This window comes from Caretta caretta, chromosome 9, assembly GCF_965140235.1.
Source record: "Caretta caretta isolate rCarCar2 chromosome 9, rCarCar1.hap1, whole genome shotgun sequence".
NCBI lineage: Eukaryota > Metazoa > Chordata > Testudines > Cheloniidae > Caretta > Caretta caretta.
This window is the reverse complement of record NC_134214.1, coordinates 100,107,515-100,131,853: the sequence shown is the minus strand read 5'-3', so window position 1 is coordinate 100,131,853 and position 24,339 is coordinate 100,107,515. Positions and strand designations below refer to the sequence as shown.

At 53.0% G+C, this 24,339-nt stretch overlaps 1 protein-coding gene across 5 annotated transcripts in view; it reads right to left on the bottom strand.

Annotated features, from left to right (window-relative positions):
* Positions 1-2,096: 2,096 nt before the first annotated feature.
* Positions 2,097-24,339, bottom strand: part of FRMD7 (FERM domain containing 7) — a 46,102-nt gene continuing 23,859 nt past the window's right edge. For 3 of the 5 annotated variants that reach the window (XM_075132588.1, XM_075132590.1, XM_048863248.2), the window contains 11 exons: positions 20,475-20,579; positions 17,514-17,556; positions 14,328-14,406; positions 11,657-11,754; positions 10,065-10,179; positions 9,733-9,880; positions 7,995-8,090; positions 6,996-7,159; positions 6,255-6,323; positions 6,095-6,170; positions 2,097-5,001 (listed from right to left, as the gene is read on the bottom strand). In XM_075132588.1, coding sequence (XP_074988689.1) covers positions 3,946-5,001; positions 6,095-6,170; positions 6,255-6,323; positions 6,996-7,159; positions 7,995-8,090; positions 9,733-9,880; positions 10,065-10,179; positions 11,657-11,754; positions 14,328-14,406; positions 17,514-17,556; positions 20,475-20,579 — 2,049 coding nt within the window. In that variant the 3' untranslated portion in view covers positions 2,097-3,945. The remainder of the gene's footprint in view (positions 5,002-6,094; positions 6,171-6,254; positions 6,324-6,995; positions 7,160-7,994; positions 8,091-9,732; positions 9,881-10,064; positions 10,180-11,656; positions 11,755-14,327; positions 14,407-17,513; positions 17,557-20,474; positions 20,580-24,339) is intronic. The other 2 variants (XM_048863249.2, XM_075132589.1) reach the window with 2 other exon arrangements.

The window sequence follows — 24,339 nt, the reverse complement described above, 5'->3', positions numbered from 1 at the left end:
CGTTTGCATGCGTGTAGGTCCAAGGGGGCAGCGGCCTGTTGGCAGCGCCTTTGTTGGGGGGGGGGAATCACAGGCAAAGCCCTTGGCACAAAGACTTTTGTTGGTGAATTGCCCTTGGGCATTGCAAGCGTGCGCGCGCGAGGCCCGCGTTTCTGCCTGGCAGCACCCCTTAGCCTGGCTGCCTGGGGAGGGTTGGCACGGCCGTGCGGAGAGGGCAGCTAGTACCGGAGGGCTACAGCAACTGCTGGCAGAGAGCTAGGGCAAAAGCGGACGTGAGCTTAGACACACGTGCGGCTGGCCCGTGCCAGCTGACTCAGGCTCAGGGGCCGGTTAATTGTGATGCAGCCATTTGGGCTGGAGCCCAGGCCCCTACGAGGTGGGAGGGGGGCCTGCTGGTGGAAAAAGGCCCCGCTCAGCACCGCCGTCCAGCCCGTTAAAAGGCAAGTTGGTGGCACCGTGGGGCTGGCAGGCTCCCTGGGAAGCAGCCAGCGTGTCCCACAAACTCCGAGGCGAAGGGGTGGCCACCGGGGCGCCTTGTGCTGCCCCCCCCCCCGCCCCACCCTGAGCCCCAGCTCCACGGATCCCATTGGCCAGGAACCTCAGTTGGCACGGCACAGGAGCTGCCTGAAGTGAGTGCTGCCCGGCCACCCCCCCCCCCCCCACACACACACACAAAAACCTCTGCCCCCCTCCTGCACCCCAAATCCCCTCATCCCCGGCTCCACCCCAAAGCCCACACCTCTCTGCCCCAGACAAGTGAAAGTGAGTGAAGGAGGGGAGGAGTGAGCAATTGGGGGGGGGGGAGGGGGAAATGGAAGGAGCGGGGGGGGGGGGGGGCGGGGCTGCTCAGGGAAGGGCCAGGGAGGGGCACCCTCGTGTTCGGTTTTTCTGCAATAAGAAAGTTGGCACCCCCTGACTGGCCAGCCCTAGGTGTCTAACTGCAGTGTAGACAGACAGGCCCCTCGCACCTCCCTTTCTGCCAGGCCCCTACAAATGTGCCCAAGTCCTGGCACTGCTGAGCAGCGTGGGGCCCTACCGCGCACGCCCCTGCCGATCAGACGGCAAGCGCTAACGGGGCAAATGCCCAGGTTTGCCAAAAAAGTTGGGCTGTCCGGGGCCAAAACTGGCCATATGGAATTGCAAGGCCGGGATCTCCAAATTTTTTCAGTCACCCCCCCTCCCCACACACACACCCAGTCAGCACCCCTTCCTCCCTCCCCACCCCCTGCCAGGAGCAATGGGGCCAAAGGTGCAGCTGGGAGCAGGGTAGGGTGGGTGGCACTCCTTGCCCATCCCCTTGTGGGAGCTGACCCAGGCCCCGCCCTGTCCCCTCCATGAGCTCCACTGTTTGGGGACCACTGCCCTAGGCTGCAATAAGAGCCACCCAGGGAGCCTGGGCAGCTGTAGGGAGCCCGGGCAGCTGTAGGGAGCCCCAGGCCTTCCACCTGCCCTGGGAGGGGGGACCCCGAGAGCAGCCCCTGGCCCACATCCTTGCACCCCAAGGTGCACTACCCAGGGCAGGTGGAGGGCCCAGGGCTCCCCACAGCAACCAGGCCCCCTGGGCAGCTCTTACCATGGCCCAGCTTCTGGCCAGTCAGGGGACATGGAAGGGGAGGAGCAGGGGGCAGGGCCCCATGGCAGGGATGTGGAGGCCCAAAAGTTCTGTGTGTAAATAAATCTTCATCCGCCTCTGCCCAGGAGTCAAAATACTCAGCAACTGAGGTGCTGCGTGAGGGGGTCAACCTCAGGGCCCTTCTCTGGCAAGTTCCCTTGGGGTGGGGTCCCTTTGGAAATCCAACCAAGAGTTTTGCTGCTTCAAGCAGTGAGGCAGCCGACCCAGGGATGGTCCGGAAGGGGGTCAGCAAATGACAGCTGGCAGGGGCCAGGCAGGGCCGCTCTGTGGAGGGGGTGCAGGATTGTGATGAGTGTCCTGCGATCTCCAGGTTAAACCCGCACCTGCTGTGCATCCGGTGGGTGACCCTGGGTGGAGCAAGGAGGGCTAAACACCTGGGCATTCGACGGGTACGTAGGCTCCACTGGCCCACAGCTGCTTCTGCTGTGCCCGAAAAAGGAAAAAGACACCACACCTAAAGCAGTGGGGGAGGGGTTCGTTTGTTTTATTGTCCAGCTTCTAAAACGATAGAACGAAGACGAGAGCTTGAAAAATACAGGGTGGGCAGCATCCTGCTAACCCCAGTTGTCTTGACCGTTCACTTGATGTTTGCGTCTTTCCCCACCAGGAGCGTGGCCAACAAAGCCACTCTAGCATGGTGCCCGACAGCCTGGTTTGCTGGCTCCCTGCCAGGCAAGTGTGTGACCCCAGAGCACCCCCACAGGCATGCTCCAGCCTTCCCTTACAGCTGTGGCCTACAGGACTGGACAGAGAACACGCCAGAATCTCACAGCAGCTGGGTCGGGCTCGGGTTGGATCGCTTGGACCTTTTTTTCCTTACAAAGCGTTTGAGGGGAAATTAGATGTTTTAAGAACTAAAATACAAGGTTAAAAATAGATATTTCCACTCTCCTGTGGTTGGTAAATACAAGAGCTGGTCAGAAAACATCAATATTTGAAATTTTTCAACACCAAAAAAGGGCAACATTTTTTGCAAAAATATGTTCCTTTCTTTTTTAGCCATCTCTAGTAACCACAGTGTCTTACTTTGCAGTGAGACAGATGACTTGGGAATGCCTTTGGGAGCCTGTCCACCTGCATAGCACTCTCCTGTTACAGCTTATTCCAAGTGAGCGCCTTGTTTGTGCATTGGCTGGTCCGTTCACTACTGATGGAAGGAGGGGCCCATTCAGCCAGGCTGAAGTATTTGCGCGTTCCCCATCAGTGATTCCACCCAGGTCTCTTGGCTGCTCACTTGAATTTAGGGGTCGAGAAGCCTGCGTCTCTGGGAGCTCAGGTTTGGGCCCCCACACCAGGTACTGCTTGTGTGGCCATGCGCGGTCTCTTAGCGGAAGGAAGGAGAGAGATGGATGTGAGTGGCAAAGACACGTTTTCACTGTCAGTCGTAATGGGAGGTACCGTCCCACCTCACTGTAGGCGGGGGGAGCCTGCAAGGCAGCCGCTAAAAACGATATACAAACTGACCGGCAAAATATGTTTCTCAGCAGTATCTTTGCTGTGGCTGGGGAAGAGGTGGCGTTCGCTCCCTACACAAATCTGAAAGCCAGTGGCCAACACACTGGGATGCAACTCCGACGTACTCAAGCCAACCTGTCTAGTGGCTTGGGCGAGGCTCTCTGCTGCACCGCCCTTGGTTAGAAGAGAGGTGCTCCTCGCCATCATTAGTGATGTGGCAGCATCAAAATACAAGCGGTTGGTGTCACAGAGTGGGCGCCTTTGTGATCAGGAGCTGGGGCATATGGAGCTGCCATAACAAACATTCTGCTAACACACTCACGAGTCTTCCCAAACAGGCTCCCAACGGCCATCAGCCCAACTGAGGGTCTCGCGCGCTCTCCATTAGAAACAGACATTTTAGCAGCTTTCGTTTAATGGTGTTTCTATTCCCCTCGCGGAGGAGAATTGACGTGACACTTCTGTGGCCCTGCTGTCCGACAGTGGTTCTCCACCTTTCATGCATCAGGACCCTTGTTCCCAAGTGGCCATGAGCTGACTGGTGCTTGCCTGCCATTTAGCAATTTGGGGTGAGCCCAGTGGACTAGCTGACCCCCCGTTCATTGAGAACCTCGATGTAGAAGATTTTGCTGGGGGTGCCCACTGTTGGCTACTTTTTTCTTGCCTGTTGCCTAGATCTTTATGTCCTAGAGCTCCCCTGTCATCCATTAACACAGTCTCTACAGCTAATTGTACTCACACAACACTAACCCGTCACAATGCTTAGCAAGGAGGGAGCAGCATCACACAAAAATGACCTTCCTGTTCCTTCCAGCTGGCTTTGGAAATCTCTGCGCTCTCAAGCCAATTGGAGACGGTTACGTGAAATAATTGGACATGCCCATTGAAGTCCTTGCTTCTGCACTGCTTGTCGCGAAGGACACCTCTTCATCCTCCTCCTCCAGCTGGAGGCTGCCCGAGGACAGACGCACCCGGGCCAGGGGTGACTTTTCTACCCGGCCATACAGAGAGTAGTAATCCACGTTCAGGAGATCCGAGTCGGAGTCACTGGACTCGGTCCCGCTGCCCACACCGCGTTCGGCCTGGCGTGGCGCTGCGGCGGGGTTGGAAAGCCCTTGTTGGGCGAGCAGGGACCGTAAGATACTTACTTTTCTACTGCTCAGAGCAGGGCAAGGGCCCAGCGGCCTGAACTCCGACCCATATGGGAAATGGATGGTCTTCATATCGGACTGGCTCCAAGATCTTTTGGGCAGTTGCTCTTGAATGCTGTAGTCAAAAGCCCCAGCCAGGGTTCTGCTCTCCTCTTCCAGGTGCCTGCCAACACAGCAAGCCCTGGGCAGGGCCTCGGGCTGCAGACCCTTCCTCTGGGCCGGGGCCAGACATCTCTTGGAAGGTTTCATTGACACGGGGCCAGGGCCACTCAGCCCTCTCCCTGCTTCCTCAGCAGCAGCTGGCGTGTGGCGTGGTACCGGGGGAGGCCTGTCCACGTAAAAGAACACTTGTGGAGACATCGTCTCCAGCGGCTGGCTGGTGGAGGGGACGTACGGTACATCTGTGTAGCTCAGCTGCCTGGAGGCGACCTCCCTCATGTTGCCAACCGAGGTGCTTTTACTGTTTCCAGCAAGCTTGTGGCTGGGCTGGAAGGAGGTCAGCGGGCTGCGCTGCCCGAAGCCGTCGGCCGGCTCCCACTCCAGCTCCAGCTCGGCGTAGGCCAACGGGAAGGCCGAGCTGCTTTTGGAATGGGGCAGGAGCCTGGGGTCAGCCTCGGGCTTGGAGCGCTCCAGCTCCGCCGCGAACGTCACCTCCACGGAGGAATTCCGCCTCCTGCTGTCCAGCATGGGATCTGACGCGTGGACCCCGTTTGCGTTCCAGTAACAGGCTCTGCTGCCATATGCCAGGCGCAGGTCTTCAACCTAGGGAGACAGCAGGGCCCGTTAGGGTAGGGGGACAGGACTGGAAACGGGGGTGGGGAGGGTGTCTTTCTCTCTCTCTTGTCTTCTATTTGGTTTTATTGCTTTCTAATCATCACAGCCCCAAGAGCAACCAAATTAATAAATGCTGCTCCATAGCCCCTGGGGTCGAACACAGCCCTGTGCTCCCTTCCCACCAGCACCCAAACCAACCAACAGCTGAAAGCCAGGCAGTGAACCAGAAGCTGTGTCTGCCTCACCCCCCTAGCTCTCTGGGGAGGATTCAGAGGTGAGCCAAGGCCAGGTTACAAACAGCGAAGGCCACGTGTTTTATTTTCCACACCCCCCGACTTGAGGTGCTCTGAGGGCACTTGTCAGCAGTGGGTGCAGCTTTCACACACACGCACCCACCTTGCAAGGGTGGGAACGCGGCCAGATTCTGCTCTCAGCATGGGGCTGGGCAGGGCGCAGTGAAAGCCCAGCCTGAGCCATGCGGTTACCGTCAGAACTTTGCAGGGTGTGGCCATGAGGCAAAGTCCCACCGGCTAGGCTACCTTGGTGGTACCACTTCCCTTCCCCTGCCGCCAGGAGCCACCTCTGTTCTAGCCCCTCTGGGCCACTAGGGGAGCCCTTAGCTGGGGTGGGGTGGGGGGATGAACACGTGCTGTTATCCCCTGGTCGGGTGGGAAACAGAGAGGAATGTGGGTCCCAGCACGGAGGGAACCAAGTCTCCCGAGTGTGTCCTACACACACACACACATGCCCCATTACAACGCAGCACGATCCACTGTGCAAGGGGGAGATAACATACCCAGCGCTTCCCACACACACTGTACAGTGTTGTACACAAGTGCTGGCCCCACCCTGGGGTTCACTCCTTCGCCATTCACATACCAGCTCACTGGACATGCGCTCCCCTGTTCGCTGCTGTGCCATGCTCCCAAAATACCCGGGGAATGGCCCAGCCTGGGGTCCCGCGCAACTGCTTTCCCTCCAGTACAGCAAAGGCTGCGGTGGAATGCTTAACCAGGCATGGCGGCCAGTGGCTTTCTCCATCAGCGACAGACACTGTATTTCTCTAAGGAGAGACCAGTACCTGTTTGGACACGTCTGTGAGGAGGTCTGGGGACGAGCGGCACTGCCTTTCGTGGTACTGAGCCGGGTAGTGTTTCCTGCAAATCCAAGACGCACGCGTCAATTTCCCCTTGCAAATAACCCGTGAAATGCTACAAAGCCGCCTCCGCCCCCTCAGATACCTCTCAAACGGCGTGCTCTTCCCCTTCCCCTTGCGCCCATGCTCCAGCAGCTGCCGCTGGGTTCTGCCACTGGCAAGGACAGAAAAACGCTCGTGAAAGACCAGTTCTAACAGTGCTGCCCGTACAGCGGGACTGGAACCTCTGCTGTAGCCAACACAGCAGCAAGGGCTGGCTCACGCCTTGCACTACAGGCCTGGACAAAGGAGCTAGGGGTGCAGGCAGGCAGGCCTGGCCCGGCCCTGCTGCTTCCACAAGAGGTGGGCTGGGTGAGATGCAGAGGGTGTGGGTAGAGGGGTAATGGGCCTAGGCTGCCTCGCCCAGGCAAGGAGGAAGCCAGACAAGAACTGCAACTCAGAGGAGACTCTCGGGGATAAAAGCCCTGGGGCATGGCTCAGTCCAGCTGACTCTGACTCCGGGGCTACAAATCACTGTGTAGACGTTTGGCTCAGGCTGGAGCCAGAGCTCAGGGACCCTTCACTTGAGCTTCAGACTGAGTATCTACAAAGCAATTGTTCCGCCCCAGAGCCCAAGCTCTACATGCCACGTCAGCTGACCCGGGCCAGCCACGTGGGTTTTAATCCCTGTGTAGACACAGCCTTTGTCCCACTGCCGCCCTCCCAGGGCTACTTGCTCATCAGGCTGTGCCTAAAGGCACATGCAAGCGCCAGGTTTCTTTGCCCCACACAGCTAACACTACCAAAGAGACTTATGGTATTAACGGGGCGAGTGTGAGCGATTTACCTATAGCGGAAACTTGAACCTTTGCTGCACAGGAGGGCTTTGGGCTTGGATTTTGGTTCTTCAGAGAGTCTAAAAAAAGCGTGGTACTCCACACACGTCTTCCAAAATGCTTTGCACGCGTCTCTGCTTGCCATGGTAAACTCTAAGGTGTCCTTGCACAAAGCCTGGATGAGAACCGGACATTCGAAACACAACCCAAAGGGTTAATCCACCCCCACTCCCCACCGTGCTGCAAAGTCAGTGTCCAACAGCTGTGAAAACACGAGCACTTTTTCACACAAGGAGACATGCACCTTTGTGCAGCGAGTGATGCAGGACTGGCCTGTGAACCCTGTGACCCAGGCCTCTCAATGGACTTAGAGCTGAAACTGAGGGTGGATCTCATTGGGGACCGGGTGAGGGCCCCTGTTCTGATGTATATGGGCCGCTAGCCTGTGTTACACATGCACCTATCTTCCCCCTAGCAGTGCCTGGGGCAGCTGAACGTATAACCAGGCTGTCGGCTGGAAATACACTGGGACCCCAAGGATGTTATCCATCTTCACATTGTGGAGGCCTAACCACTCTGTGCCCCTGGGGGTTCTCACCCATTTCACCAGCATGAGAAGAAATGTCTCAGGACAAATAAGAGAGCGGTGCAGAGGTGAAGCGAGAGACCACACACCAACACTGACCCAGCCCAAGGGAACAGATTTTATTTGAAGTGAGTGAACTTTGGGGCGGGGCGCTGGAACAGGGAGGGATGGGGGGCCATGGCCCCACCACTTTTAAAAGGGAGAAGGGGCGGCGTGGAGGCGGGGCCTCGGGGAGATGGGGCGGCATGGGGGCAGGGCCATGGTTCGGATGCCAGTGACACTCCCCGACACACACACTGTTAAGAGGCTTTCACTGCCCTGCTTTGGGGGCCCTCCAACCTTGGCAAAATCCTTCTAACTATTCCTAGCTTGATACAAACACGTAATCTTCAACCCTGGCAGCTGGCGGTAACGTGGTACTTACAGAGATATTTGCATGTAGTTTGATTAGAAAATGTTTCCTCTTAAAACTCAGTTTCCGAATTTTGGCCCAGTTGAATGTGTTGATCTTTGTGTTCCCCTGCAATGACAACGCATTGGAGCATGATTGGTCACGGTCAATCTTTACAAGCCAGGGCCTTGATCTGGCGAAATGGGCTCAGCTTCTATTGACTCCAATGGGTGTAGGTGATGCTCCAAGGATTTGGCCTCAAATCCTGCTCACTTTACAATCCCACAAATTTACTAGCATCGGTTTACCCTGACTCCAAGGGGATGGCATCAGACAAGCGGATTTGGACCCAACCGGGAAGGATAAGACTACAGGGCCTGATCCTGTGTTAATTGACGTTAATTGCAAAGCTCCAAGGGCCTGTCCAAAGCCCCCTGGCATCAGTGGAAAGACTAGCACTAATTTCAATGGGCTCTGGCTTAGACACTCCCGCCCCCGGTCGATTTCAGTGATGCAGGATCAGGCCCTGTATGAGGCGGGGGTGCTCTATCCTCTGTCCGTTGGGCAAAGTGCAGGTGTTATGTACATTATTCCCACATTAACCTAACCATAATTTACCTTTACTGCTCTAGCATGCGTTCTCTCTGGGCAGCAAGCTTTAAAGGGAACTCCTCAACCCAACTGGGTTATTGCCACGTTTATGACACCAAGCGCCGTGTTCTCACATTGAAAAATAGTGAGCTTTAGAGGAGGCACTTACGCTCCTGTTATGTCACGTGTGCGTGTGTCTACCTCGCGGAATAAACAGCCAGGCATCGCATCACTCGCCTGAGCATGTACTCCACATGCTGCTAGCTATTAACAATGGGCCACTCGTTATCATTTTCTTCCACCCCATCGCAGGTTGGAATTAGCCTACTGTATGCAGGAAACACAGAGGTATGTATTTACGCTGCGCAGATGTCTTGATTATAGCACTCGGGAATTGCATAGCCATTAGATGGCTATTTTCGCTTGAAGATTATATGGGAAACGTGCGGCGTTGCCATAGAACGTGAACGTCTTACTTCTCAAACACGTTAGTTTACAAGGGGCAAACAACACTAATTCTCAAAGAGGACACCGCCCACATCAGTGGGAAGCCGTGTATGGAGATGTAGGGTGTGATTTGTCACTCGTTAGCACTGGCTAGAGCTCAGAGACTTGCCCAGCTTGAACAAATGTGGAGGGAAAAGTTTCAGAATGCTTTGTTTTGACATTTTCAAAATGAAAAATTCCAGATTTTTGGTTCATAACAACTTTTTGTCTAGAAATTTAAGCTAATTTGGCTGAAAAGGGTTAAATTAAAAAAAGATTAAAATTGAAACAAAACGTTTCAATTGACCGGAAACTAAAAAAAAATAGATTTTGGTTTGTTTGTGACTATTTTTGAGATTTTTTACTTTTCAGGATAGGAAATAATTTTCAACTCTGGGTCCTAGGACAGGAAAACCATCTCCCCCCAGCGCTTAGCAGGCTGGTTAGTGGTGAAGATAGGGAAGTCCTTGGATTTCAGACAGGGGCCTACGACAAAAAATGTTTACTTCCCTTATCTACTCACTACAGCTCCTAGCTACAGAGCCTGTCCCATCCCTAAAGTGATTTCTTGATGCAGGAGGACGGCACATAGGCTCTGGTACAGCTAAAAGACCTTTGATGAGAATGGAAGGAAAAGCTCTTCCAGAAGGGTCCCATTGCATTGTACAGTAGGAATTTAAAAGGGAAACGTTACCCGTAAAACCAGCACTCCCATGTGCGTAACAGCCAGATTGATCTGCGTCCCTTCCCCATCGCTTGCAGGGTGGGGTCTAATCCCATACATGTCTAACTTCCTGGCTATGTCCAACAGGTGAACGTCCGACTCAGCTGGTGTCTTCCCACTAGGGAAGGAAGAGGGTTATAAGTCTAATGACATTAGAATAAAGAGCCCCCTCTAAAGTCCTCTGACAGCACCCCCACATACTGTATACAACAGTCTCTGCTACAGGTATTTAATATCTGTGCTGTGAAAGGAGCAGGTACATTAGGAGCTGAGTAGGGCACAAGTGTGGATGAAATGCTCACACATGCTTCTGGTGATAATGCATGATCTTATCATCTAAATATTCCTGGTTGGGTAAATACTGGTGGCTCTCCAGGTGCTTCTTATCTGTTTCTTCATGAAAGTCCCCCAGCTCAGCTGTATGGAAAGAAACGAAGAGCGGCATTTAGCAATGTCCATTGAGGAGACCACAGCAGGCAAACTGAGCAAGTATTCAGAGACCAGTGACTTCGCTGATCCCTGCCAGGACATAGACATGGTGCGTGCGGGATGGAAACAGCCAAGACAGAGAACACCAGCTACCAGCTCTTCCTAAATGTGATGTTTCTGATGTACCCTCACTGAGGTCCTGGTCCTGTCTCACTGACATCAATGAGAGTTGCTGTTAGCTTCGACGGGAGCTGGCCTGAAGAACCAGTGACACACTGTTCTGACAACAGGGCTCTTCCTGCCTCAAGGGCTTTGATGGGCATGGAAGGGGCCCAGCACCTTATCAGGGGCACTCAGCCCCTCAGCGGATGGGGGCCTAGCTAAGCCGGACTAAGGGCCTCATCCTTCCAACCTCACTTGTGACTGTAAGGATTGCTCACGTGACTAAGGGTCAAAAGGTCAGGCTCTAAGTGGAGATCCAGATGCCTTCACTCAACCTTTCCATTTTGGACCATGAGTGGTGGCCCTTTGACCTGTGGGAGGCCATGCAGGCTCCATGCAGTGACTCTTGGGGAGGGCTGAAGGCCAAGGGAACAAGCCATCACTGGCTGGACCATGGTGTGGGAGCCTCTGAGAGTTGGTCGCCCCAGGGACACTGAACAGCCTGGGCCATCTTGCTAGCCAAAGGCCGTTTCCACTCTGGTAACGCCCTCCCTGCTGTTCTGAGATGTACAGACGCTTCCGATTCAAAAGCTCAGGGAACACAGCTGGGCAACGGCGGCACACTGAGCATTGAACCGTCTTTGCAAGCACACATTAACTCGCCTCACTGCACTCCAGTTCAGCAACTCCGCCCTCCTCCGCAAGCCCTTTACGCACGTGTTCAAGCCCCCTTGCTCCAGTGCTCTGCTGAGCTGGCGCCTTTGGGCTTGCTCCTGCTCCCGTCACAGCCAGGGAAAGATTCCTAGGGACTTCAGAAGAAGCTGGCTCACCCCTGAGCTGCACCCCTCTCTCCTGAAAGCAGTCTCCCAAGGCTGCTGCTAGGCTTGCTCTCCTGTGGCCAGGCCGACGCTGAAGCATGCTAGGCTGATTTCACTCAAAACTCTGGCTGCAAAAGCCAGATGATGGGATATAATAGTGAGTCTACTGCAGTCAGGGTCTGCTGCTGCACTCAGCTACGGGCAAGGACCGGGCAAACAGACAGCATTTGTCAGACATCCACTGCTTTGCCCTGACATCCAGAGCAGAGCAGAGGGGTTGGTTTGTAAGCTAAGCCATGGTTTGGAAGTGAATAGTTAGAAACGGGCTTTTGGAACAATACAACAATGCACCATTTTTCAGGCTAAGAGGGCCAATGGTGATCACCTAGGCTGACCTCCTGCATAACACAGGCCAGAGAATGTCACCCTGGGCTTCCCTTGTGGCTGAACAAGAGCGGATCTAGAGCATGCTCGTCTGTCCTTACACTGCAAGAGGTGCGACACCAGCAAAGCGGCACTGTTCTCGCTGCCCGGGAGCCTCCCGACTGCCAGGTCCCTCTTGATTTGAAGGGTAAAGAGATACCTGCAAAGGAAGAGAGAAGAGTTTCCTGACAGAGAGCAAATGTTCCCGCTCCCAGCTCAGACAAGTTATTAAGAAACACAGCCAGCCCACCTCCTGCAGCGGGGACTTTGCTAGACAGGGGACCCTCCAGGAATCAGTTAGGCTTTGCACCAGTGAAAGGCCCAACCCTGCAAGGAGCCAAGATCCTTCACCTGCCAGCTCTGCTCGGAGTGGCCGTGCCGGGATCAGTGTGGATGTTTATAAATCTCTGGGCAATACTCAGATGGAAGACAGTACACACGGGCCCGGCAAGACACCATTTGGATCCTGATACATCATGTTCACTGGGGCCCCTCCCCGGCCCATTTCATGTCAGTCACAGACATTTTTGAGGCCCCGGTCCAACTGTCCCCATTTCCCCTGCCTCTTGTCTGCCTGACCCAGAGCCCAGGGACGTCAATGGGAGTGTTTCCACTGAGACTGATGGGCTCTGGCTCAGACCCCATGAGTGCTCAGTGGCCCAGAAGAGGGGCAAGTGCATGGCTGGTGGCCCTCTTTTCGCTCCTGGATCAAGGAGATGGGACGGGCTGGTACACATGGGACTCCAAACCATGCTGGTTCACCACCATGTCTGAACGCAGCGCTTTCCAGCAGGGCTCTGCTAGAGAACAGGGTCATGGGGTGTGTTTGGCAGAGAGCGGACTTGAGAATGCTCAAGAAATGATTATTAGAGATAAGAAAAGAGAAAGGGATTTTCACTCTTTGTATGTCTCTCTACTGAGTTCAGAACTTAGCCGAACAGCTTCAGGGTTACGTAACAATGAAACTGGCTTGTGTGTCTTAGCTGTAAAACCCTTGGTCTGTGCAAACAGCAGGGCCCTCCCAACAAAGCAAGCTAATAAGTAAAACCCAAGCCCACAAAACACAGACCAGACAGAAGAATAAACACCTGCTGTAAGATAAAAACCACTGGCTGGAGCCAGTGGGGTTGACAGCAAAGAGGAGAAGGACAGAAGTGGACAGCTAAGCAAAAGGGTATTAATTTAGGGGATTTATGCATGAGAATGTTTTATTGAGGAAGTCATACTAGAAAGGTACACAGATGGGCAAACTGAGTCTGTTCAAAGTTACAGAACCAAGGAGAAAGTTAAATGACTGACCCCAAGCGACTGGAGAGGACACATGGGAAGAACACAGCAGAGACCAGAGATTTGAAAAAGTCACCCTGTCCCCAGGAAAGGTAACTATATCACTTGTTGTTCTTGCCATATCGGGTTTTGCATGTATATGTGATGGCAAGGTGATCATGGCGTTGTCTTAAAATGCCCAGAATAAAGGCTAAAAGGAACTGTTCAAGTTTCAGTTGAAGTGGACCTCGTTTTACCCCCAACAGTTCTTTCATTACCACTGTGGACAGGGATTTCTTCAAATCAGAGAACTCTGTTGCTGGCATGGCTGCGAAACCAACCCAGGTAGGGCCTGCGGAGGGAGTCACTTGCCTCGCAGGCTGTGCCAGAAGTAAAGACATGAGCTGATAGTTTCCCCAGAGGGAAGAGAAGAAGTTAAAGGGGATGATGGAAAAGGGGGCGGTAGGGACTCGCCTTCGGAGCGGGCTGGGAGCTGCAGCCGTCTGATGCAGATAGGAAGCAGCCCTGGCTGAGTAGGGGCTGGCGCGGGTGATGACCTGGCACCTCCCCCGCCCACAGTAACTAGACATTGGGCGCCTGGCCAGTAGATCTGAAACTGGACTTTCTGGTTGAAAACCGGACAACTGACCACCCAAGAGTCCAGTCCCCTTCTATTGCAGAAAACCCTAACATGTAACCCCATTCATAAACTTATCAAGGTCCATCGTAGACCAAGACAATCAACCAGTATCCTGGTGTGATTTTGATTTTAAACTCAGATCATTTTACACATTGTAAAGAAGCATTGTAGAGACTGGTGGTTTTAGCAGCAGGGTCAGGAACAATTGAAGCTTTCGACACCCAGTGTGTGGGAAGCAGTTTGGGATTGTGAAATGAGGTGTGTCACTTGGGTGTTTATCAGAGAAATAACACTGGCATTTGAATGGCAATCTGTAGGTTTCAGAGTGAATACAACACTTCGAACTGTGGGGCAGGTCACACCTCTCAGAGCTATTGTCTTAGGTTGGCTAAAGAATCTGCATGAAGCTGCTGTGTTGGTTTTATATTTAGTTCATGTCTGTAATGTTTTCTCCAAAACATAATTGTTTTTTAAATAAAAACTTATGTTCTAGAACACAATTTTGCACTAAAAGGTAGGATTCTGCAGCAGATTTATAGATCACGGGGAACCCCAATCAATGCTTAGCAAATAAAAATCTGCAGTATATGGCTATGGCTAATGGACAAATAAAGATGATGGATTAGGCAGAATTGTTTGTGTTTCTAAACAGAGGGTCAGAGAAAAAAATATTTGCAACATATAAATTTGCACCGACAGTCAACATGACTATTGCTAGGGGGCTTGTTTTGGCTATGGACACTGAATGATTTAGACAACGAAGACTGCGTTACAAAGCCTCTAGTAGCGAATAAAAATGTAGACCATGAAAAGAAATGGTGCCCTACCTTGTCAACTCTTCTCTCAGATGTCCAGGGTCCACTGGGAAAAATTTCACCATAAATTTGAAAAGAACCTCCTTAGGATCTTAAAACACAACATCTTCATAAGTTTTATTTCAAATGTCTGTTGAGAACATTTACAAATCTCTTCACACACCCTGCACCCACGCACACCGGGGAGTAAATCACTTTGATTCCTTACAAATTCGGCCCTGACGGGTGCTAAGCATCGGGGACGTGATCCTGCAGGGTGCTGAGCCGGGGCTTCAATCCAGCCACGTACTTAATCAGAGGCTCAACTTGAGCCACATGAGCAGTGCTATTGAACTCAGTGGAAGAACAGCCCCACTCCCGTAAACAGGATAACCCCGACGATTCAAATTAAACACATGCTTGAGCGCTGCCCTGGATTGGGGACAGGGCGCTCAGTGCCTGGCTGGATTGAGCCACCGCAGAGCAAGTGCAATTCCCATTGGATTCCAATCACCTCACAGGATTGGGCCCATCGTGCCGCTCCTTTGCCCACTGAATTCAAGAGGACCGCAGTGCCCGACATTCAAACAATCGTGTTTAGCATTTCTTAATGTGCCTATCACAGTGGGGCTCTGGTCTGCCATCTATTCTGAATCAGCCCTTCCCATCGAGACAATACCGAAGTTACGGGTGTGCAATGAAATCCCATACAAACAGAAAATGTAACCAGCTCATTCTGCAGGGCCCAGAGGAGGTGTAAGGAAGAAACAATCCTTCCAAAGGCTAGTTTGTGCACTGAGGGGCAAATTCTGCTATCGGAACTGTAGGGTCAACTCAGATCAGTGTAATTGCAGGGTTGTTTTGGGCAGGGAGGGGCTGTTGGCAGGCATGTCATTGAGAAAATCCTATGGGGAACCATATTCCCAGCACCCACGTCTGCCCACAGTTCCACCCAGATAAATCCTGCAGGCATCTGGGTGGGTTTAAAGAAGGGCAGACTTGTGGGCTTGACAGAGTTTTAAAGCACTTTGTGTCTCGGCCACAGGTGGGCTAGAAGGGAAACCCAAACGGAACGAGGTGGCCTACGAAAGGGCACCGGTAAATGGCCAGACTGCAGTGGAGTTGATTCCGGGGCCCCAGCTGCCTTTCTGTGGAATAATGGACACACAGCTGTCGAGACTAAGGCGGTGGCTACACCACGGAGCTGACGGCGGCACGGCGAGGGCAGATGCTCTAGGCCGATCGGAGAGGAGAGAGTTCTCCCGTCGACTTCATGACGCCAGCGCCCGAGGCGGCGGTAGCTACGGCAGCCGGAGACGCTCTCCCGGAGACACAGCGCCGTCCACACCAGCGCTTAGGTGGGTGTAACTCACGTTGCTCAGGGGGGTGACATAGTCACCCCCCCAAGCCACATAATTTAGACCAACCTCAGCTGTAGTGTGTACAGAGCCTTCCATGTGGAGTCGGAAGGCCGACGGCTGGGTCTGCAGCCTTGCCCCTGGAAATGTCCCAGCACACACCTTAGCCCTGCCTTGCCCTGTGTGGGTCGAGGGGACTCCGGGAGCTACATACAAAAGTATTGGCTTCCCTGGAACTGGATTAAGGGTAGAATCACCTGTTCCTCTCTGAGCCCGGGGGGTGACATTTGAATAGAAGATAGGAGTCACCTTGAAGCAGGGAAAAGCTGAGAAATTCACAGGCAGTGATATGGCAGCAGCCTCTGAAATGGCAGCGCTGAGGAGGGAGGGGTCAGGGAGGGGGTGGGGGCACCACCACCATGGGGACAGCTGTGCTTCAGTCCATTCTGACCGGCATGCAGGACAGCACGCAACAGAACGTGCGTATGCAAAACCTGCAAAGGGGCTGCTGCATTTTCTAGCCTGCAGGTCAGGCCAGCCTGAGAGCATGTGGCATACCCTGCTTCTGAGCTGTGGCAAATCACCCAGGCCAGCCCAGAGCCGACACGTCACAGCCACGAAGCAGGTGTTTGTGCCAGGCCTTTCACTCACGTTGAAATGCATGGAGGGCAATGCTGCAATCCAGCCCCGCTGCTTTGTTCTGCAGCCTCACCTCCTGCAAACAGGAACCACGATTTCACACAGGGCTCAGTGCAGCAGATACCTGAGCTTGATCTTGCTTGCAAATTCATTTTTGAAAATCATAATCTAAGCTGATGGGGAAATGGTTTAGATGATTGGTTCTGTGGCTGGCAGTCTGCAGGTCACCTCGGGCTAATCCCAGCTGGGATGGGATGCTTCTCCCTGTAGAAGCCCAGCACCAGGCCTAGCTGCCGCCAACACCATGCATAGGCCAGTGCTTAATTGTAACGACAGAGGTGCCAGGCTCAAGCAATTTGTTTACATTCATAACTGATGCAGCAGGCCCAGAGGGGCCGGGGCTCAGCCCTGGCACAAATTACACACTGGCCTCCACCCGGGCTAGCCTGTGCAGCGGAGTGAATGTCACCAGTTATAGCCCCTTTGCTTGTGTAAGGGTTGCAGAGACCAACTTAGAGCTAGACTGTGAGCCAGTGATACTCCGCCTGCGGCTTGCGAGCCCCAACTGGGGCTTTACTGGGGCTCTTTACAGCACATGGTCCTAAAACACTGGGTGATTTCCTTATTAACCAGCCTGTTATTAACCAGTCAGGAGGCTTTTACTATGTTATTAACCAATTAAGTTATCAACTTGCACAAACTTATTAACTTGTTTGCTGTGAGAATAATCTATATGTACACTGCATATTTCCCCGCCATGCTGTTTATATATGAAGAGTACTATAGTAAATGAAACAATGAATTCACATCACTGGGGCTCCTTGGGGTAATGTCACTCACTCATTTGGCTTCTGAATCACTGAGGTCTGAGTATCACTGCTCTATGCACATGTAGCTACACTCCAGACAGAAGAGTAGCTTTTGGCCCAACACTGATCAGGCATGTGAGCTGCCAGGATCTCGCAGCCTGACTTTTGTTACAGACAGGACAGCATTACCCTTGCTCTGCTGACAGACCGTGATCAGGATGTAGAATGGAACCTGAAGCTTGGCCAACAGCCTCACCCAACTCCGCAGCACAAGGTGAACCCAAGCAAATGCCAGAACCTGAAAGCCCATGTCCCCAAGCCTCAGCCAGCTCACGAATGTGCCGGTGAGACTTCTGGTATTAGCTGACATTTGTCTGCAGCGGCTAGTACACGGTTATTCCTTAGACACTTACTTTTCATCTGCTTTGTTATGGGTTTTAGAAGCTCCAGCCAAACCTGCAATAACGGCAATGGAGAAGTTGGTGAAGACACAGCATGAAGTGCTGGGTTTGTATTAATAAAAACAACACAACTCTTTCTGTCAGGAGAGAAAGTAGAAAAGATACAGGCCTGCTGATGCTAAGAAAAAACTAAAGAGTGACCTGCCAGTAATGGGGGAGGGAAGAATAATAAACCCAGATGGGGCCGTGTTCTCCCACTGCAAGACAGGAGGAAGTCACTCGAGCACACTGAAGTCAATGGAACTTAGAATCACAGAATACCAGGGTTGGAAGGGACCTCAGGAGGTCATCTAGTCCAACCCCCTACTCAAAGCAGGACCAACCCCAACTAAATCATCCCAGCCAGGGCTTTGTCAAGCCGGGCCTTAAAAACCTCTAAGGAAGGAGATTCCACCACCTCCCCAGGTAACTCATTCCAGTGTTTCACCACCCTTCTAGTAAAATAGTGTTTCCTAATATCCAACCTAGACCTCCCCCCCTGCAACTTGAGATCATCGCTCTTATCCTTAGGGGAAGAATTAGGACCAGGACACTCAAGAATTTTGATAGTTTCCACCTTTACTTCTGCTTTTGTGCAATGCCCGGGGGGGGGGGGGGGGGGGGGGTGCCTGTTCTGCAGGAATCTCATTGTGCAACAGGAAGAAATGGGGGGGGGTGGGGGGGGAAGAATCCTGATCGAGACTAAAATCCCTTTTAAAAAACACGTGTAGGCTCTGAACAGGTCCGCTGATAAATGAGTGGGCCAGAAAGCACTCTGGGAAGCCCCTATGCCTGCAAGGGTCATGGCACAGCCTGTGCCCCCAGCATCCACTCTGCCCGGCAGAGCTTTCTGAAGGTTACTATAAAGTTATTCTAAGAAACCAGGGTGGCTAAAGTGCCATCCATGAGCCACGCGCTCCCCACTGCAGCCGCTTCCGCCTTTGGGCCCGAGACAGAGCCCGGAAGGTCTGTGAGGGTCAGCATGCGGTGCTGTCCCGCAGCAGCCCTCCACCCTGCCCACAATGGAGCGCTGCATCGCGGCACCTGCCCCTTCACATTGTCACGCCGCAGGGCCGCTGCAGCATGCCAACAAGGGGCAGCTCTCAAGCTGGTGTGACCCCCCCACCACTTATCGTCCCTGTGATAGGCAGAAGTTTCCACTCTTCTCAGTTACAACTGAACATCCCTATTCCGCCCTCTTCACAGAGAGGCCGTGTGGTCTAGTGGATGGGGAACAAGGAGACCCAGTCTCCATTCCTGGCTCTGCGTGCACTGATCTGCTGTGTGCCCCCTGGCAAGTCACCTCCCCTCCCTGTGTCCCGACTCCCCGCTCCCCCTTTTGTGGTGTCAGTGGTCAGGCTGGAAGGCCCGGGTCTTCACAGGTGCCTCGCGCCTACCGAAACCAGTGGGGATGCAGCGCCTTACGTCCTTTTGAGGATCTGGGCCTGGGCAATTGGGTGCAGTAACGATCTCTCACTGTGCATGTTCAGAGCCCCGTCCAGCCAGCTCCACTCTGGCCTGGGCCTCCAGGTGCTGCTGTAGGGTTGCCAACTTTCTAATCACACAAAACTGAACATCCTAGCCCCACCCCTTCCCTGAGGCCCCACCCCCTGCTCACTATATTCCCCCTCCCTCGGTGGCTTGCTCTCCCCCACCCTCACTCACTTTCACTGAGCTGGGGCAGGGAGTTGGGGTGCGGGAGGGGGTGAGGGTTCTAACTGGGGGTGCGAGCTTGGGGATGAGGGGTTCAGGGCTCCAGGCTGGGGGGTGAGGCCAAGGGATTCGGAATGTGGGAGGGGGTTCTGGGTTGAGGCAGGGGGTTGGGGTCTGGGAGAGGGTACAGGCTCTGGGCTGGGGCCAGGGATGAGGGGTTTGGGGTGCAGGAGGTGGCTCCAGGCTGTGGAGTGGGGCTGAGGGATTTGGAGGGGGCCACAGGTTGATGCCAGGGGTTGGGGTGCAGGGGGCGGTGAGGGCTCCGGCTGTGGATGCATGCTCTAGGGTGGGCCTGCGGATGAGGAGGGGGGGCTCACGGCTGGGGCACAGGGTTGGGGTGCAGGCTTCCCTTGGGTGGCTCCCACTCAGTGGCGCAACAGGTCGAAGGCAGGCTCCCTACCTGTCCTGGCTCTGCGCTGTGCCCCGGAAGCGGCCAGCAGGTCCAGCTCCTAGGCGGAGGGGCCAGGAGGCTCCATGCCCTGCTTTCGCCCATAGGCATGCCCCCCCCCCAGCTCCCATTGGCCACGGTTCCCAGCCAATAGAGTGCGGAGCCTGTGCTGGGGGTGGTGACAGCATGCAGAGCCCCATGGCCCCCCTGCCTAGGCGCTGGACCTGCTGGCCGCTTCCAGGGTGCATCGTGGTGCCAGGACAGGTAGGGACTAGCCTGCCTTAGCCCCGCAGCACCGCCGATCGGACTTTTAATGGCCCGGTCGGCTGTGCTGACCAGAGCCGCCAGGGTCCCTTTTCGACTTGGTCTTCTGGTCAAAAACCGGATGCCTGGCAACTCTATGTGGCTGTCAAACAAGAGATAGGCAGGGCGGGTAGAAGAGGGGCAGGACAGGAGCAGAGTGGGGAGGGGAAGGGCAGGTTGTGGGGACAGAGAGGCGCAGAGCAGGTGGGCGGATGGGAAGGCGCTGGGGTCAGGGGCAGACGTCAGGAAAAGGAAGCAGGACCAGCAATGTGATGTGTGTTATCGTGTCACTAAAGACTGTATCACGCTGCCTATGCACACGGTGGCAGCAGTTCCGCTGCATGGCAGCCTTGCTTCGGGCATTTCCCACCTTTAAATCCTTTGCTTTGCAACGTTCATGTCTGTCGGAACATATTTTTGAAAGGTAAAAGCGATCTAACAATGGAAGGTTGGGACTGCTGAATGCTGCCCTTGGCTATTGCTGTGTTTCGTTCAGCGGGAACTTGGCCTTATCAAAGAATGTTACTTACATTGTTTCCAGCCTGGCTTTGGAATTCCAATCCAAAGTATTCCTTCTCCACAAGGTGCAGGTGGCTGCAGCTCAGGTTGAACAACCCTTTGCCAGACGACTTTTGCTAGCAAACAAAAAGCTCATTAGAAGCAGCGCAGTGGGCAATGTCCGGAGCAAGAGGTTAACTGATGTCACTGATGTCAATAAGAAACTCCAGTCATGAATCTTTGAAGCTATTTACGGGCCCCTGGGCTAAGATGTCTTGCCTGCAAAGTAGCCAGCACAATTTTGGGATGAGACAAATAATAATTCAATTAAAATAACAAATACAATAAAACAAATACAATAAAACAGAAACTTACACTTCCTATATACAGACGTCTCGTAATTATTATATTCTTCTGCATGCCTTACACTGCCCCCACACGCCTCTGCTGTCTCCTTCCCCTTGTCAGGTGCTGTCCGTATGTAACATGCACAGCAGAGAACCGGAGTCCAAGTCCTGCTTCGGCCATGGGCCTGAATCAGAGCTCATGCTGGTGAGACTCCACTGAAGTCAGGAGAGTTTCACTGGTATAAACAGTTGCCTCTAGAGTGCATGAGTACACACAGCTGGGCCAGTGAAAGATATTACACACACACACACACACACACACACACACACACAGAGTCTGATTTTCACACGGAGCACCCACTCTTTGAAAGTCAGGCCCCTTTAAGATGGGCACCTACAAATGGGCACATGCAAAGGCTCACGCGTCACTTTTGAAAACGTGGGCCACCGTCTTAAAGTGTATCAAGCTTTTCTAATGATTATATTCCACCACATGCTGGCGCAGTGCACGACACAGGTTATTCTGGCCAGCCCAAAAAAGAGCCATAAAACCTTAATTCCACCCCAGCTCATCCCGTAGCTGACATACGACAGGTATTAAACAGAAGAAATATTTTATTTCAGAGAGTTTTTAAAAAGTGTCATTGGGCTATTTTTGAAAACTTGGAAATGTTTCTTTTTCACCTAAGCCAGCAGCATGATCCAGAGACAAACCTTATTCAAGAAAGGCGAGTTGCCGCTGCATTTGAGCTGGACGTGAACTGCTAAATGCAGCATGTGTCATTCTCTTAGTCCTTTGAATTAAAACTCTTCACGGAGAATAAAATAAGAAAAGTTTTTCACAAGTCCCAGGAATCAGATGCATGAAAAAAAATCTGGACAAAATCTTATTTGATTTTGCTGTTTTTTAGCAGAAGCTATTGCAGGAGACAGAGCGGTTCAGACAATGCAGTGATGTTTCCTGAAGACAAATGCGCTATGCTCAGAACCCACCATATGGAAATCTCATGTGAAATCAGGGTTGCCATGGCAAAAGCGTTTAATTCACCCGCGAGCTGGAAGTGAACATCAAACCTGTGTAACTTGTTGGTGCACACGGATCTGCTGCCGGAGAGCTGGTAAATTAATAAGGTGCCCTGCTGAAAAGCTGGGGACGTTCCTTTAACATCTTGGGAAGGATGGGAAAGAAGAAAGAAAAATTCTGCCTGCAGTGAGAAAAGGAAGCTGAAAAATGGACTGGCCAAAATATGAGCACCCAGTGGTGCTCACTCCTCTAACACCAGAGCTGTGCAAGGGACCGTCCATCTGACCTGAGATTTGCAAGCTGCCTGCAGGATTTGGCTATTGAAATTAATGGAATTCAGGCATCCAGACCATCCCATCCACTTTTTCTGGAGCCAAGTCCCTGGCCAAGGAATCCGCCTGGCTCTGAACTGGCTGCATTTGTCACAGGCTGTTGAAGCAGGGCAGGGCTCTCCCCACCTGGGTCAGCCAGTTGTCAATCAGGGCAAGCGTTATTACACTGATGTCCTTTCTGGCCAGTTCTAGGGGCTGGCTAGATGCAAATGAAAGAATCTTTCGCCCTTTGGGAAAAGGTAAGGCGATGCCTCAGTAGTCTCTCTCTGTAACGAAAGGGGCTGAAATCCAAGGCTTTGGGGGAGCTCGGTGCATAGCGGCTGCAGTGTTGGAAATACAGGTGTCTCCTGCAGAACTGTGAGTAGTTTTACTAAGGCACTGCAGGTACAGACTGCCCTGCACCCAAGGTTGTCAGTGCACTTCAGACGCTTTCATCGGTCTGCAAAACTCTTTGACATTCGAGGCCAACGACCGTTTGTATCTGGTAAACTTACACCCAGCACGCTTAAGTGGGTTACCTGAGTTTTCCCAATGATCGATTGGCACAGCGGGGAATAGAACCCAGGTGTCCTAGTGCCCAGCCCCAGACACTAGCAGATCACATTTCCCCTCCTTTTTCAAAGTGCTTCAGGATCTGAAGAAGAGCTCTGTGTAGCTCACAAACTTGTCTCTTTCACCAGCAGAAGTTGGTCCAGTAAACGATATTACCTCACTCTCCTGGTCTCTTACAAAATAATAAACATTCAGAAATGAAGAGGGTTTCGTATGAAAGCAAGTTTAAAGCAGGACAATAATGAGCCTTAACTTCAAAGTGACTATCCTGAGATAAAACACTTAGGCAGGAAATAGCACTGGCAGGCCAAGGGATTGCAGAGTTCCTGCCCAGAGGGAAGGGGAGGTGACTTGAAAACTGCAACTTGTTCAGAGCAATATGTCCATGCTGCACGCTAATAGCAACCCTTTGTAGCTCCCGGGGGAGTGGAATTGCTAGCCCCGTGTGCTAAGCCTGCTGCAAAGTGACAGCATAATAATAGTGTTCTTGCTCCAGCATGCCTCATTTGCCTCAAAATTACTAGATCACAAGGATAATTAAAACAATTATAATTGTTTATTTCCATGCTAGAATTGTCAAGCATTATAGCCTGTGATGGGCAGCCGGAAGAGAGAAGCGCTCGCGGTTTTCTCACAAGGGTATTACTCACTTTCAGGCTTCGGTTCACACCACACACGACATCACTTACGCCAGAAGAGTGTGCGTCACGGCTTTCTTGGAGGAGAGAGGAACTTTTATCTCCCGATCTCCTGCCTCTGCTGTACTAGCTTGTTCACCCTTTGTCCTTTCTCTTTTCCCACTCCTCCCGTCACGCCTTTCCTCTTTATCAGCCTCTGCCCTCTCTCGGGAATGTGCTTTTTAGTGCACATTATGACGAGCCTGACTGGTAACCAAGCCCTAAACGGAACAAAAAGGAGTGAGTGCGGCCCGACTGCTGGCTGGGCTCAGACACCTTGAGGCAGGGCCCATGGACAATGGGCCGCGGCCCCAGCTGGTGTGACGTACTCCCTTGCCACGCGTGGAGCTATGCCAGTAGACACTAGCTGGGGACAAAATCCCAATGTCTCCAAAGCGTTGAAAGTGTTCCAGTGACACTATAAATAAGTGACTAGTAAATAGCTAGAATTAATCCTAGACACTCTCCCAAGCTGTGGGAAACTCGGCAAACAGTCACTGCCCAGAACCTCCCCGCATACCTGCTGTCCCTGCAGCCAGCACTTCTGCAGTGTCACGAGAGGGAGGGTGTCTAGTGGAGAAGGCAGGAGACCTAGGTGCCAGGCTCTGCTTTGATCCTGACCTATGGCGTGATTTTGGGCGAGTCACTTCCCCTCTCTGCACCTCTGAGTCCCTCCCACCCTTGGTCTAGCTTGGATTGTACGCTCTCCCAGGCAACCACTGCCTCTTACCCTGTGTTTGTTCAGTGCCTAGTGTCAGGGAGTCTTACCTCATTCAGCCTCTCTGCTGTAATACAAACAACTAATACTAGGAGTTTGCCCAGCGAGTACCCCCAGAAACACTGCTGTGGGGCGACAGTGCCCCAAGGCAAGGCTGGAGAAATAGCAGACCGACACTCAGCCGCTAGCCACCCCGTCCTCACCAGGCAGCGTGACCTCCAGGTTCTGAGGTAACCAAAGAAGGTCG